The sequence below is a fragment of the Rissa tridactyla genome, chromosome 3, assembly GCF_028500815.1.
Source record: "Rissa tridactyla isolate bRisTri1 chromosome 3, bRisTri1.patW.cur.20221130, whole genome shotgun sequence".
Lineage (NCBI taxonomy): Eukaryota > Metazoa > Chordata > Aves > Charadriiformes > Laridae > Rissa > Rissa tridactyla.
In genome coordinates, this window is record NC_071468.1 from 10,199,990 (window position 1) to 10,214,122 (window position 14,133).

The 14,133-nt window shown below is 54.7% G+C and overlaps 1 protein-coding gene across 2 annotated transcripts in view; it reads right to left on the bottom strand.

The window, feature by feature from the left end:
- Window positions 1-10,760, bottom strand: part of PPP2R5D (protein phosphatase 2 regulatory subunit B'delta) — a 30,634-nt gene extending 19,874 nt beyond the window's left edge. The window contains exons 1-5 of one of the 2 annotated variants that reach the window (XM_054197424.1): window positions 10,636-10,760; window positions 9,706-9,789; window positions 2,688-2,901; window positions 1,344-1,543; window positions 865-975 (exon numbers count right to left, since the gene is read on the bottom strand). In XM_054197424.1, the coding sequence (XP_054053399.1) occupies window positions 865-975; window positions 1,344-1,543; window positions 2,688-2,901; window positions 9,706-9,789; window positions 10,636-10,662 (636 nt within the window). In that variant the 5' untranslated portion in view covers window positions 10,663-10,760. Of the gene's footprint in view, window positions 1-864; window positions 976-1,343; window positions 1,544-2,687; window positions 2,902-9,705; window positions 9,790-10,232; window positions 10,300-10,635 lie in introns of those variants that run through there. The other variant, XM_054197425.1, reaches the window with a different exon arrangement.
- Between the last annotated feature and the right edge of the window lie 3,373 nt (window positions 10,761-14,133).

Consider the following 14,133-nt stretch of genomic DNA (forward strand, 5'->3'; position numbering starts at 1 on the left):
TGCTGCAGAACTGCACCTTATTTCCTCTCTATTTTCTGCTTCATTCTGCAGTGCCTGGCTCTTGTTCTGCCTTTGTCTGCTTGACAACACGTCCCTGTGCAAGTGTCTGGGGAGACCCCCATAAGCTTACCGCCTGACTTCCGCTGCTGAGCTCTGCTAAACCATGCTCACTGTTGCCTTCATAACCCTTTTCACCTTAGTTTGAAAGTCTATTTCCCAGGACACACATCTAATGAAAAGATCCTTGGCTCCCTCCCCCTCTTCCTCCCCACCAGTTCACCGTCTTTGCTGGTCACACGTTTGCTCCCAGTGAACGCAACTGAATTACATTCAGCATTCAGGAGACACGTTAGCAAGTGCCAGCACAGGCTTTGCTGCGGCACCAAGCAGTCCTCTTCCTCCATGTGCCTCCCAGGGGGCTAGGCAAGGAGAGGAGTGCTAAAAGAGACAGGCTGCTGTCTCCAATGCTTGCTGAAGCCCAGAGGATGAGGGCTCTTGAGCCTTCAGGAGGGACATTAACGCTGCTGGGAATTACTTCTTACATAGGCAATATGGCACAACTCCCTCACTCCCAGTAAAGTGTTCACTCCCAGCCTACCTCGGGGCCACATGGGACTACGGCCATCTGCAGGTGAATGTTGCACACAGCCATCAGCCTGTTTCCAGGACACCTCTGCCGCCTGCACTGCCTACAAGCCACCTCTGACCCATGGGTCGTAGGCCTGGTTTCTCCCCATCCCTACATCAGCAACCCTTGCAGGCTGGGAAAGCAGCCACCAGCAGGGCTGGCAGGCTCCAGAACTACACGGACTCTTGACCTCCTGGAGATAAACTCAGCACATCTATATCCCACCTCCTCCTCACCTGAAGGTGCGGCCAGGCAGCCTCTAATGTAGGCTCATCTTCCTCAGGGTCAAACTCCGCACCTGTGGGATTGGATGATGGCGGGAGCGTCCGGAAGAGGTTCACTGAAAACTGAAGTGAGTGAAAAGGCGTGTGAATGACATCCCTGCGCCTCGTGATGGCCCACCCCGTAGCAAATCCCTTGCTGCAGAGCAACACATTGTGATTTGCCATAGCTGAGCCTACAAACAGTTCCCTCCCTAGAGGCTGTAGGGTAACAGTCTGCATATGAACTCCACAAGTGCAGTCTGTGCCAGGGACAAGAGCTTCCACCTCTCCCTACACCAGGCACTGTCCCTCCCCGCCCATTTCTTCTCTTTCTGAGGATGGGCCGATAGTAAGGAATGGGTAGGACTGGGGTCACACTCCTCTTTGACAAATGCCTATCCCCTCCTTCCTCCCATGCTTCTAAACAGTCCCATGCTGACCCCAGGCCATACCATGATAACAGCTTCAGGATAGATGGCCTCAGTGACAACATCACGGTTGTGTGTGATGTATTCTACCATCTCGTTGAGACCTGCTCGCTTCACCTCCTTGAACTTCAGGTCACTGAGGGGGTCGGAGATGAAGTCAAAAAGCACGCAGCACTGCCGCAGCTTCTGGATGAAAAGCTCTTCTCGTTCATGTGGAGGAGCATCTGTCAGAGAAAGTAGGGATATCTGTCCTTGGAGACAGGCAGAACACCTTCCTGGTTTGCCTAGGTATCAGTGTGGTTTGCTCCCTGTCCTGCATCCCACCCCCCTCAGTTTCCCTTGAGCTGGTGGGCCAAGAGGGAGAGGTGGTGGTATCCCCGCTATGGAGGTAGGACAGTGGAGGCAGAGGTACTGCAAGGCCCCTGGGGCAACTATCGTAAGCCTTTTTCAAACATGGCAGCAGTTTCTGATCTGATAAGCATCGATCCCATCCCAGTACAAGGTACACCGGAATGAAGGAACTCACTTAACTAGCTCCCACCACAGATCAGTGACACCCACACCCTGCACCCCACAGTCACAAAGGCAGCTGGGCAGAGCACACTGTAGGCTAACCCTCCTCCCAGAGAGCGGCCCAGAAGAGGGGGGCCAAGGTAGCAGAGGCCCTATATTAACGGCATTCTCTTCCTGATATGTTGCCACCCGAAACTATGCACTGCTAAGGCCAATCAGGCAAACTTAACCTCTTGCTTGCAGAACGGCTGCTGAGCTGCAAGGCAGTCGCCTTCCTAAAAGGACTGCCTGTTTCTGTGTGCAATGTCAGCAACAGGTCTGGTTGAGTGACTGCTGAGAATGCTTTCTCCTTGTCCGCACTTAAGTCATGTTTAATTGGACTATTATGTAGGCTAACTGCTAATGCTGGGTAATTGCCCTAATGTGGAAAAGTTCAATAGCACTACCGTAATTTGCAATGGAAACACAAAGAGGAGGAGGCCTGGTCCTCTCCCAGCAACGGGTGGCTGTAGGAACCAAGGATAGTCTGCACCAAGGTCTCTGCACTTTACCACCTTCTTACACAACCTAATGAAGAATCTGAGGCAACATAAGCACGAGGGTTTAAATCAGTTCCAATGGGAAGGTAAATCCTGAAGTTCACATTCAGCATCCTTCTTTTCTTTCAGGCTATCCACCAATTCTCAACCTGCTGCCAAGCCAAGCACCTTTCCCAGGACTATCCTTGCGGATGCTAACAGGAGGCTAGCAGGACACTGCCAGGCTAACTTTGAGAAGAGCCCTTACACCACCGTACTCTCCCTGGAGAAGGAGCAGCTTGTCATGCAGGTCACCCCCACCCCACAGCTTCTTTACCTTTAAGTGCTGGGAGCTTTTGCAGTTCCCGGTTTTTGCTCAGATTGAAGCGGGAAGAGCTGTGTCGGCGCTCTTTCTTCACAATCTGGGGTCCCCCTGAGTACTTAATCTTATTCAGCTGGGTTGGTGGGGGAGCGCTGTTACTGGGTCGCTTATTTGAAGTTGTCTGCTGCTGCTGCTGCTGTTGCTGTGGCTGCTGCTGAGGCTGCTGGGCCTGATGAGGGAGAAGAGAGTAAAACAACTCATAAGCTTTTACCTACAAGCCTCGCAAGCAATCGGATACTGTCAGCATCTTCTTGGCCTGAAGAAACAGGGCGTGTTTTTCACCGTTGCACTCGCAATTCAGTGCATCTCACACACTCCTGCAGGGCTCCAGACCCGTTGGTTGCATTTGCAGCAAACCTGCAAAGTGAACATCAGTTTTACTCATATCTGTGAGGTACCACAAAGACATCATCGCCTCTCAGCACACCGGGTGCCAGGGATATGGAAAGCAAAGCCACGCCTTGCAACAAGTTATAGGAGCTTGCTGACACAGAAAAACCCAGAAATAAGAACTTTCTGTGGTCCAAACAGAAATCTCAGTGGGCCGATGCCTCTGATTACAGCACTCTGTACAACACACAGCAAACAAGATTTGAAAACTGGCAAGTTGCTTCCTTATCTTTGTGCAGGGAACCACCGTGGAAAAAGCAAGGCAGCGTATAATCCAGAGCAGACATGATGGCCCTGGAAAGGCAATAGTGAAGACCACTAAAATCGTTGCTGCATCCATAGACCAGGAGCTGCCCGTCTACAAACCGCACAGACCATACCAAAACCGTAGGTCCCAGGCTGTGGCCTTTCCCAACCCATCCTGGCTTTTCCCTCCACCTCCACTCTGTCTCAGCCTCACTGGTGGACTTCTCCTGTCAATTTGCTTTTCCCACGTCACCCCTTTTAGCCACACAAAGTCTTTGTCTGCATTTTCCTCCAGCAGACATCTTCTCCACTTTATGCTTGTTAAACTGCACTTACAGAGGCACTTTCTTGTTTTTAGCAGGTGACCAGAAACTCAAGCCAGCCTTTGCTCAGCTCAGCTCTGTTCTGACCTTGCTGAAGTTCTGCCGGTTAAGTCCCACTTGGGCCACAATGGCTCAATAACTGACCCTTTAACACCACACTGACCCAATTCATGGAAAACTTAATATGGAATAAGGTAACATCCTGCCACCAAGCCTACAGTAGAGGGCTCAGTTGGAGATAGCACTCAGCCCAGCAACGCTCCCTTCCTCAGCTCTGCCACCTCCTCCCCGCTGGCACATGAAGCCAAGGAGCTGCAGGGTGAACCTGTTCAGGACACAACAGGGACAGTGTAATGGATGGGGAACAGAGCTGGGTGACATCCTTGGACATCGCCCCCTCCTTCTCTCATAAACTCCCAGCTGCCACATACAGCACAGCGGTACAAACGCACGCCAGCAGGATATTAAGGGAAAGCACCAGCAGTGCAGAAGCTCATCAGAGCTCTCCTGCAAATGAGATATGGCCAGTGTCTTGCTGTGAAGAGCTGCTGAGCTGCAGCTTACCCTGCACAGTCCTTACCCTGAATTGTCTCCCGATGATATCCAAAGAGGTGCAGCACAGCACCACAGTGCAAGAGCAAGACTTAACTGCACCCACAGCACACGGGGAGGCAGCGAGGTAGGAATAGGGAAAGCTCCCTACAAGGAGACACAGCTCTAGATCTGTAGAGCAAGTGCAAAGACTACCTGTGAAGAACAGTGCCCAACACAAAACACCAATTGTTTCGTCAAAGCATTACTTTGAACCAGAAATATTTTGGTTCTGGTCTGGTTTTGCTTAAAGGAAATATGTGGTTCTGTTTCAAGCTCAGCTCCAAGCCAAGGCTGTGGGAGAGAACAAGATTTGAACTCTCTTCAGTTTAGATTTGATTTGATTCCTTTCACGGAGCAGCGTTGTCCCACAATGAGAGAGGGGAGCCAGATGAGCTTGTGATCAAAACAGCTGTGTCTGCCAGACAAAGCAGGCCCAGGCTACAAATTGGAGGCAACTTATCCTGAACAGTGGTGTCTCCTCAGTTAAGTCAGGCTCAATCCTTGCTGGCAACCTGCCAAGAGTGAAAAGTTCATTCCTTACCCTGAATATTTGGGTATCAAGGCAGCATGAGACACTCAGATGTTCTCCAGATGCTTTTGGGAAGGCTAGTCCTCTACTCTGCGTCACTCTCCTTCCACAGGGAAGAAGGGCAAAACCCGAACACTAAGCCACCGCGGAGAAAAGATGGTACAGACAAAAAAAAAAAAAAAAAAAAAAAAAAAAAAAAAGAGGCATCTGTAAAAGATGGTACAGACAAAAAAAAAAAAAAAAAAAAAAAAAAAAAGAGGCATCGGTGGCCTCACAGGTAACACTGAGAGAAGCAGGACACGTGGGTCCTCCTAGCTGATGGGGCACGCCTCTGCACTCCCTACCCACCCAGAAATGCCACCGGCAAATGTTCTGAGCATGGTGTGTGTACCGCACGCTAACCGGCTGCAACTACACTGCCTTCATCAGGGGTCTGGAAAAGTCCTTGCCACCAGCTTCTACAGTCTTCAAAAGCTGGCGTGAAGAAAACCAAAACACAGCTTCAGGTTTAGCTGTTAGTTATTTAAGAAATAAACATACGCATGCTAAAATCATACAACTGGGTTTGCTAGAGAAAATCCGATAATGGGGGAGGTCAGATATACTCTTACGCTGCAGCGGTCAGAGGACTTTGCTTCTATACGGACTTTCTGGCACCAAGCTGAATACTTGCTGTCAGGAGGTGCCTCCTGTGGCAGGCCTGCTGTCCTTCTGCCTTCAACACCACCTACCTTGACCACATCAATCAGAAGAGGCTTGTTTTAAGCTTCCTAACACCTTCTTCTCTGAAGTTTCCATCCCTGAAAACACAGCAGACTGCTAAAACTGAAAGCTTTTCTCTTCACGCACAGGTTATCAGCCTCACGGACTGCTTCCCTGACATCAACACCAGCTGCACACTACACGGCTGCAGACACACAACTACCTGATCAGGCTCAGCCCCTTCCCGACAGGCAGGGCTCACACCACCATGGTGGCAAAGCCGGCTGCTTGGGAGACGCTGTTTGCCACTGTCTTAATACACTACACGTGCTGAAGTGACCAGAGAAAAGCACAAAGCTGTTTGCCCAAGTGCGGTGTGGCAGCCCCACCTTTTCCGCTGCGGTGGAGCAGCTACTCGTGTCAACAGGACGGGCCAGCCCCAATTGCAACCGTGTTCGAACTTCCCCAAGCACGAGCTCCCTGGCTTTGTAGCACCTCCTCCCCACTGGTTCCCACCACCTCTCCTCCTCGCTAGGAACTTGCCTGCACAAGTCAAAGAGCCCCAGGCCCTGGGCTTGCTCAGCGACACTTCTCTTCACACTGGGCTCCCAGGGAGGGAGACCCCCTTCCCTCAGCCACCCTGAGCTGTGCTAGCTTCTCCCCCGCTCTCCTACCCAGGCATGACCTCACCTCTGCAGGCTCTCCTACCGCGGCTGGGTGCATCGCCACTCCGAAAGCCCTTCTGCCTCACTGGTCCCTTGAGCATCCCCCGCTTGCTAAGCTTCTCAGCCCAGATCTGCTCTCAGCTCCTCCTCCTCAGATGACTCTTCCCTTCCCATCCCTCAAGTCAGTACCTGCTCCCTTTGTCTGCTGTTACACAGCTTCCCTATTAAAACCAAGCTCTCTGCCTCAGAAGTAACATCAACACACTGTAACGCCTGTCTCTGAATAATGAACTCCAGGTACTGCAGTAACAAGCCCCATGGAGATATCTGCAAAACATGTAATACAGCAGCTCAGTGAAAAGGAGCACCCTCTCCCAGAGCTGCAAATCTCATCAGCGAGGCTCCAAGCTGCCCTTGAGGCTGCAGAGCAACTCCTCTCTCCTTACTGCTGCTGCTAATCCCTGCTCCCACTTCCAGGTCATTAACTCTCTTCCCCACCCAGCTGCCTCTCCCAGTCTTTCTGGCCAGGAGGAGTAACTCTTTCTCATCCTCTCATTCAATGCCGCCTTGGTCTCTGACATTATTCCTTTTTTCTCCTTAAATATCCACGCAGAAATTCTCTCCATTCATATCTTCACCATGCTTCAGAGGGAATGAACTAAATAAACCTTTTATTTCCCACTCCCTGCTTTTGTATTATCCTCCTCTGCTCTTGTCTCTTTCAGAGCAAACTGCCCCTCCAAAGCCAGGGGCTGGCCAAGCTCTGCTGGCTCTTCACCTCAGATCGCTTCACCCTAAGATGGGCATCTAAAAGAGCATTGCACTACCCCTGTACTTACGAGGGAATTCAAACACTTCCCTTCCCTTGTGGGGATGCGTCTGCTTTTGAACATATCTGCCCTTCCAGATCAGCTCCACTAAAAGCTCCTTCGCTGCAGAGAACAAAGCACTATGCTTAAGGGTTTCTGGACTGACTCCTACCCTCTTCATCTCCCCTCCACAGAGATCCCCATAGGAGGTCCTCATCCGCTGCACTTGCTCAGGTCTGTCAAACCAGAGCTGCTCTTCAAGAAGCTTTACTCATTCCACCAGCCAGACAACTTGCCTGCAAAACAAGTCATAACTTTCTGGTACCAGGATAAGTTAGGGCTGAGTCCTCCCCTGTTCCTTGGAGCATGGTATGAGAGAGGAAAGCCCATACTGGAAAAGGGCTGCCCAAATGCTTCTTTCCTGCTACAAACCCATTAAGCACCTATTGAGATATGAAGAAAAAAAGAAAATTCTCTTCAGTGCACACAACTTTCACCCTAGAAAAGGCAACCAACCAACCATAACTCCACAGAGGAATTTACAGGGCACAAAACCCTCACAATAGCAGCAGAGGCATCCAGGCTGGGCTCGGTCCACCAACTCCACCAGGCAATACCACTCCTGGTGTTTCAGGAGTCAAACCACCTCCTGCTTCTGACACGAGGAAGGAGTTTCACTCCCAGCGCACGTTACACAATTCCTCGCGGTCCCCCAATGTGAAAGTCAAAATACCTTTCTGTGCTTCCTGAAGAGCAGGAAAATCGCATTCAAACTGGTATACATTTCTTCTTGTCAAGCAAAGAGCTCTCTTCCATTCTGCAGCAGAGCAGTCCAGAGACAAGAAAGCACCAAGAGAGAACAACCTTCACTGCAAACTCAACAGGGAAAGGGAGAAGAGACCTGTGGCAGCGCACACCGCAGAGGTGTCTCCTTTCTGCTTTTCTCTCTGTTCCTATGATCAAAGGAGACCCAGCCTTCCATCTTAAAGAAGGGCTGGATTTTGTTTGGAGTATGAGGAAGTGGCTGGGTATGTTTTGTGGGAGGGAAAGTTCGAGGCATCACTTCTAAGTTTCTTCTGCACCCAGGCGCAACCAGACACTACGTGCAGTTTCAGGTCACAAAAGGAAGCTTGTAGCCTGCACTATTCTTCCTTTCTTTCTGCACCACTTGTAACCAGCAGAGCAGTGCCACAGCCCACCGCTGATTTGGATGGGGACACCAGAGTGCTCTGCTTTGATGGCTACCCGTCACCCTGGCATTGCAAGACGCAGGCTTTCCTTCCTCTTCCCAGAGCTGTGAACTCAGCAGGCAAAGAGTGCCAAATAAATAAAAGGTAAGCCTGACCCCATGATGCCAAGGCAGGAGATCTCTCACTTCCTTGGAGTTTGCTGCTTTCAGCTGTATGCACAAAATAAAAGGGGCAGAGGCCAAGACTAGGATGGTATACAAAAAGAGGATCTACAAAACTGCCACCTGCTCCACGGCAAACAAACTCAACTTCTGATTCCTTGCTGGCCACATGACAGGTTAGACACGAGCAGTTTGGACCTTGAAACCCAGTGGCTAGGAGTAGCAATATTTTCTGAGACTCTGCAACACAGATCTATGCTTTGAAGGAGACTCCAAAATAACCTTATTTTGACTACGACCATCCCACTGAACTATGGATTTCTTCCTAGCCTTCATTAGCCTTGCATGTCTCCTGTCCCCAGTCCTACAAATTAAAAGTGCAGCGTGTTCCAGACGAGACTCGAGCACACAGGCTTCTACGGACATAGAAGTGGCACAGCTTGTTTGCCAAATTGCAGGATTAAAAAAAAATAAAACACTCGCATATGCATGCCTCCTTGGACACGGCTACAACGCTCTTCCGAGCCAAGTCTCAAAATCCACAACCACACTGTTTGAGTGCCGGGCAAACTCAAGTCTACCAGAAAAGTTCCAGTTTACCCAAATTTTTGCTAATTCTAAGCGCAGCTTATCATATTATCACGTTCTGCTGAGGCCATCCTACCACATCTAGCTTGGCGACATCAGAATTGAGAGTGAAAGAGACTCTGCACAGCTGGGAATGCAGATCGTGCCTTCTTGTGAGTAACGCTGTGTTCAGCAACAAGGCTGTTCTAGCAAAGGAGAACCATTTCATCTCTAGCACTTTACCTCTATTCTTCTCTCAGGTGTCCTATCCATTATTTCCTAGTCTCACGCCCCCAGAAGATGCCTCAGAAGAACACGTTCCTTTTCTACTGCTTCTCACTCCTCTCCCACTCTGACACAAGGTGACAACAGAGTTTTATTGCGCTTTGCTCTGACAGGAGCAAGGAAGCTGGTCCCCGTCTGTCAGGCTTCCTCCTGCTTGATAACCACAGCCCTTCCCTCTCTGCAGCCAACTTCACCATGCTCCGGCCACCTCTGCGAGCAGCGCTCGCCGTCAGCTTCGCGACAAATCTCTCTTTGCAGGGCCGTAGGGTACAAGACTCATCCCGTCTCCTCCACAGTCGTGGTTCCCTTCGGGACAACCTTCAAGGGGAACTAACTTCATCTTAACTTTAGTCTTTGCTACCGTCCTCCCTGATTCCGTAAGATCCTGGTGACACGCATGAAGTAGCGTGAAGCGAAGGTGACAAGCTTGAAGCAGCCAGCATGAAAGATGTTATTCCTCCTCAAAGGTGAGCGGCACGCGCACACTGCTGTACCCAAGGTGAAAGCCTTACCTCTTCCGAATTCTCTGCCCCGCCATCCTTCCCGCTACCGCTGCTGCCAGGCTTTGTGGTGCTTTTAGTCGACTTCGGAGACTCCTGGGAATGATGAAAAACAGCGTTCAGAGAAAATCGCACCTCGTGCAGAATTTGCAGCCCCTCTTTGCCGAGCCCAGCCGTGCCCTACCACAGACCCACCCCACCTCCATCCACCCCCTCCCCCCCCGCAGTAAGCCCTGCTCCGGGCCCCGACCCCCAGCCCTTTTCCGGGCTGAACGGCTCCCCTGGCAGCGGACACCGACGGCGGGGCCACCTCCCATCCCGGTCACCGCAAGCTGACCCCAACCGAGCCCCGCCGGGTGACAGGGCCCAGCCCTTCCCCGGGGCACGGCCCCTGCGAGCCGCAGGGAACCCCCAGCCCCGGCGGGCACCGTGCGGCGGCAGAGGCGGACCCGACCCCCTCCCCCAACCCGGGCGGCGGGGCACCGCCAAGCCACCGCCGGCCGCCCCACGGCGAAGCCGGGACACGGGTGGGGCCGTACCTCCCCCGCCGGGGGCATGGCTGGGGACCGGCCGTGCCCCGCCGCCTCCTGCCGCCTCCCGAGCGCGCGGGGCGGGGCGGGCCGCGGCCCCCGCTCCCCCCCCCCTCTTCCGCCGCCGGTCTCGCGCGGGGGCACCGGTACCGGCGGCCGCCCCTCCCCCCACTCCCCTTTCCACCCCCCGCCCGGCGCGCGCCCCCGCCGCCCTCCTGCACCACCCGCCCCGCCCGCCCCGGGCGCGCGCGCCCCCGCCCCCTGCCGGCCGCAGCCCGCGCGCGCCCCCGCCCGAGGGCCGCGCCGAGGGAAGGCCGCGGCGCGGAGGGCGGCGGGAGCGGGGGCGGACGGTCAACGGGGAACGCGCCCGGGGGACACGCCGGCGCCGCCCGCCCGGCGCCGCCCGGCGCACCTTCTCCTTCTTCAGCTTGTAGGGCATGGTGAGCGCCGGGCCCCAGCCGCTCCGCGCCCGCCGCCGCCGCCGCCTGCGCCCGGGCCCGGCCGCAGCGCCCCGCTCCCATTGGGCCAGCCGCACCGGCCTGCCTAGCAACAGCCTCCGCCGCCGCCGCGCGGCGCTGACGCAAGCCAAGCAGATTTTTCTCATTGGCCAAACAGCGCAGCGGCGCGGGCCACGCCCCCGGGGGGCGGGGAGGGGCGGGGCTGCGGGGCGAGCGGCTCTTCCGGGGCTGCGCCGCCGGCCGCCCCGGTCGGTGGCGGGGCCCAGCCCTGGCTCGGCGCCGGCGCGTCGGAGGCGGTGGTGCTTGGGGGTCCCCTCGCAGGGAAGCGGCTGTAGGGGCGTCCGTGAGGTTCTCCATGGGCGCCCGGCCGCGCCTATGTCAGGCGCCCGGCCGCGGCGGGGCGGCGCTGAGCCCGGTGCTCCTGTGTCCCTGCTGCCCGCACGTGCCTCCCGAAGGGCGGGAGTGAGGGCGGCGGGGGCCCTCCTCCGTCTCCCTGCACCGCTTGGGGAGGAAGGGCGCCAAGAGGCCGGGCTGTCCCCGGGGGCTGTCCCCCGCCTCTGGGGACACAGCTTTGGGGAGGCCGGTGGTGGAAACAAGGGGGTCGGGACAAGCAGAGGGATGGATCCAAGGTGGAGTGGTGGTGGCTGGATCCAAGGGTGGATGGAAACGTGTGTGTGGGATCGCTGCAGGGGCCAGAGCAGGGCTCCTGCTGATAATGGAATCACAGAATTATTTGGGTTGGAAGGGACCTGTAAAGGTCATCTAGTCCAACCCCCCCGCAATAAGCAGGGAAATCTTCAACTACGTCAGGCTGCTCAGAGCCCCGTCCAGCCTGACCTTGAATGTTTCTAGGGATGGGCCGTCTGCCACCTCTCTGGGCAACCTGTTCCAGTATCTCACCATCCTTCTTTATATCTAGTCTAAATCTTCCCTCTCTTAGTTTAAAGCCATTACCCTTTGTCCTGTCACCAGAGGCCCTACTGAAACGTTTGTCCCCATCTTTCCTGTAGCCCCCTTTTAAGTATTGAAGGCTCTCCTTGGAGCCTTCTCTTCTCCAGCCTAAACAACTCCAACACTCTCAACCTGTCTTCACAGCAGAGGTGCTCCAGCTCTCCAATCATTTTTGAGACCCTCATCAGGACCTGCTCCAACAGGTCTTAGAGGAGGCTGTTCCTGGGACGTGGGTCCCAGGACACTTTTTTGCTCGCATGGGTCAACTTGGACAACTCATTGGCAGGTGGCTCTGTATCCTCACAGTAGGTCAGTCTCTAGCAGCCTGCAGACATGGCCTTCAAACAGATGTTCAATGTGGGGAAAAGTAATAACCAGCAGGCAGCAAGCTGCCCTCAAGTTCATGGACCTGACTGAGCAGGACCTGTTGGCAAAGGCCCACCCTGTTAGGGCTCGCGATGCCCTAGAGGGTTGAAGGTCAGTCCAAAACCTTATCGTCAGCGTGCTTAAGATGGTGACTGCTGGCCTGTTGCAAGAGGTGCAAGGGCTCCCATTCACCTTTAGCCAAGCTAGTGGTAAGGATCACTCTGACTTGGAGCAGGTGAAGCTTTTGCTGACAGCTTGTGTTGTGGTGGGCACCGTGGGCTTGTGGGGAAACCCGTGCTGAGTTCTTGGCCCTACATATCTGCTATGCACAGGGCACGTTCTCAGAGGGGATGTGGGGAGCGAAGGGAGGCACTGGGCGGTGTCAAAGGTGCTTCAGCAGGAGCACAATCTCAAAGTCATCAGGTGAACAAAGCTGACACGGCACATGGGGAAAAAATTTCCCTGAGACTGTTATAAAAGTCAGTCCAACAGCTCATTGTCAGCATGCTTATTATCATTGGCTTAACAGCCATCAGCACTCAAGAGGTTCCTCAGGAGCAGAGTGAGGCCCTGGTTGCTGTTGTCCCTCTCCCGTGTCATGCACAAGTGACCCTGGCCACAGCATCGGCACAACCATCTGGATGCTTGTGAGCAGGGCAGTTTGCCAGTGTAAGCACGTAAAAGCCACTTGCTCGAAGAGTTGGTGGCGATCACCGTTCCCTCTCCTAAGTTGTCACATTGACTTCTGGATTGGCTTTCCTTGCAGTTCCTCTGGTAAGTGGTCCCAGAGGAGCTCAGCTTCACCAAGCTGCTACTCGGCCCCTAAATTCCTCCCAGTGCCAAGCAGCTTGCGTTTGGGCCTAATTTTCCTGAAGCTGCTGGCAGACGAGTTGCATCCTGCTGCCCCAGCCACCCAGCAGTAGCAGCCTTGTCCGGCAGGAGTCCTGCACACCCAGCACAAGCACACCAGCAGTAAGACCCACTCCATGGCAGCCTTGGTCATGAAGGACATGGTTGTCCAGAGCAGGGAGTGCTGCAAAGAGCAAAACTGTAGTTTTCCAAGCTTGCTGAAGAGCTCTGGAAGAGGTTTCACCAGACAGCCCTTTGCTGACACCTACCCGGCTTATCAGCCCAGGACACCTCAGGGTCTAGCCTCTGCAGAAGGCCCCACCGAGCGAGCTCTAGGAGGATGGTAGCTGTGGTGGGCACTTTGTGGGGGGCTGGCAGGGGTTAGGGGAGCATTGATGGGCAAAGGGGGTGGGGGTGCAGGGCAAAGGAGGGCCAGAGGGGGGCAGGCCTGTCCCACGTCAAGCCCCTGCTGCCCACAGGTCTTGAAGGGCTTGTGCCACAAGCATCTCATCACGCTGTACCAAGCCATGGAGATGAGGACGGCTTCTACCTCCTCATGGAGCTGTATCCTTCAGGGAGTGTCCTGGAGTGGGTGCAGAGCCAGAGGCCCTGCTCCTAGGGCCAGGCAGGGCTCTGGTTCTCCCAGCTGCTCCTTGCCCTGGCCTACCTGCACAGCAGGGCCATTGTCCACCGGTCAGTGAGCACAGGGGCATGTGGTCCCCGCTCTGACAGCTGGGGACAGAGCTCCCAGAGGCATCGAGGGCTCTGCAGGGCCTCACCACGCTGCCTAGAGGATCATTAACCCACAGCCCAGCCTGGGCAATGAAGGGCTTTTTGCCTCCACACCTCCACCTGCCGCATTGCACCCTTACCTGCCCTCCTTCCATATGGCCATCTGCCCCACAGCTCCCAGTCCTAACCCTCCTTGGCCCCTGACTTCCTCAGCTACCATCTGCCCCAGCATGTGCTGCCTCTCCCCTGCAGGGACCTGAAGCTGGAAAACATTCTGGACAGCAAGGACAACATGAAGGTCTCCATCTCCAGCTTCTCCAGGAGGGTGGCCCTGCAGGATGCCAGTGGGGAGTCCCCAAGGGACACCCCCACACACAAGGCTGCCCACCAAGGCAGCACTGAGCCAGACCTTCTGCAGGTCTGGGGAATGGTGAGAAGCTGTGGGGCTTTGGGTCACCTAGGAAGCGTTAAAGGGGAGCTAAGGCCATGAGAGGGCACTGTGAGTGTGCTGGAGGGCAGCTGTGGGCCATCAGAGGAGAGCTGGAGGGTGCTGC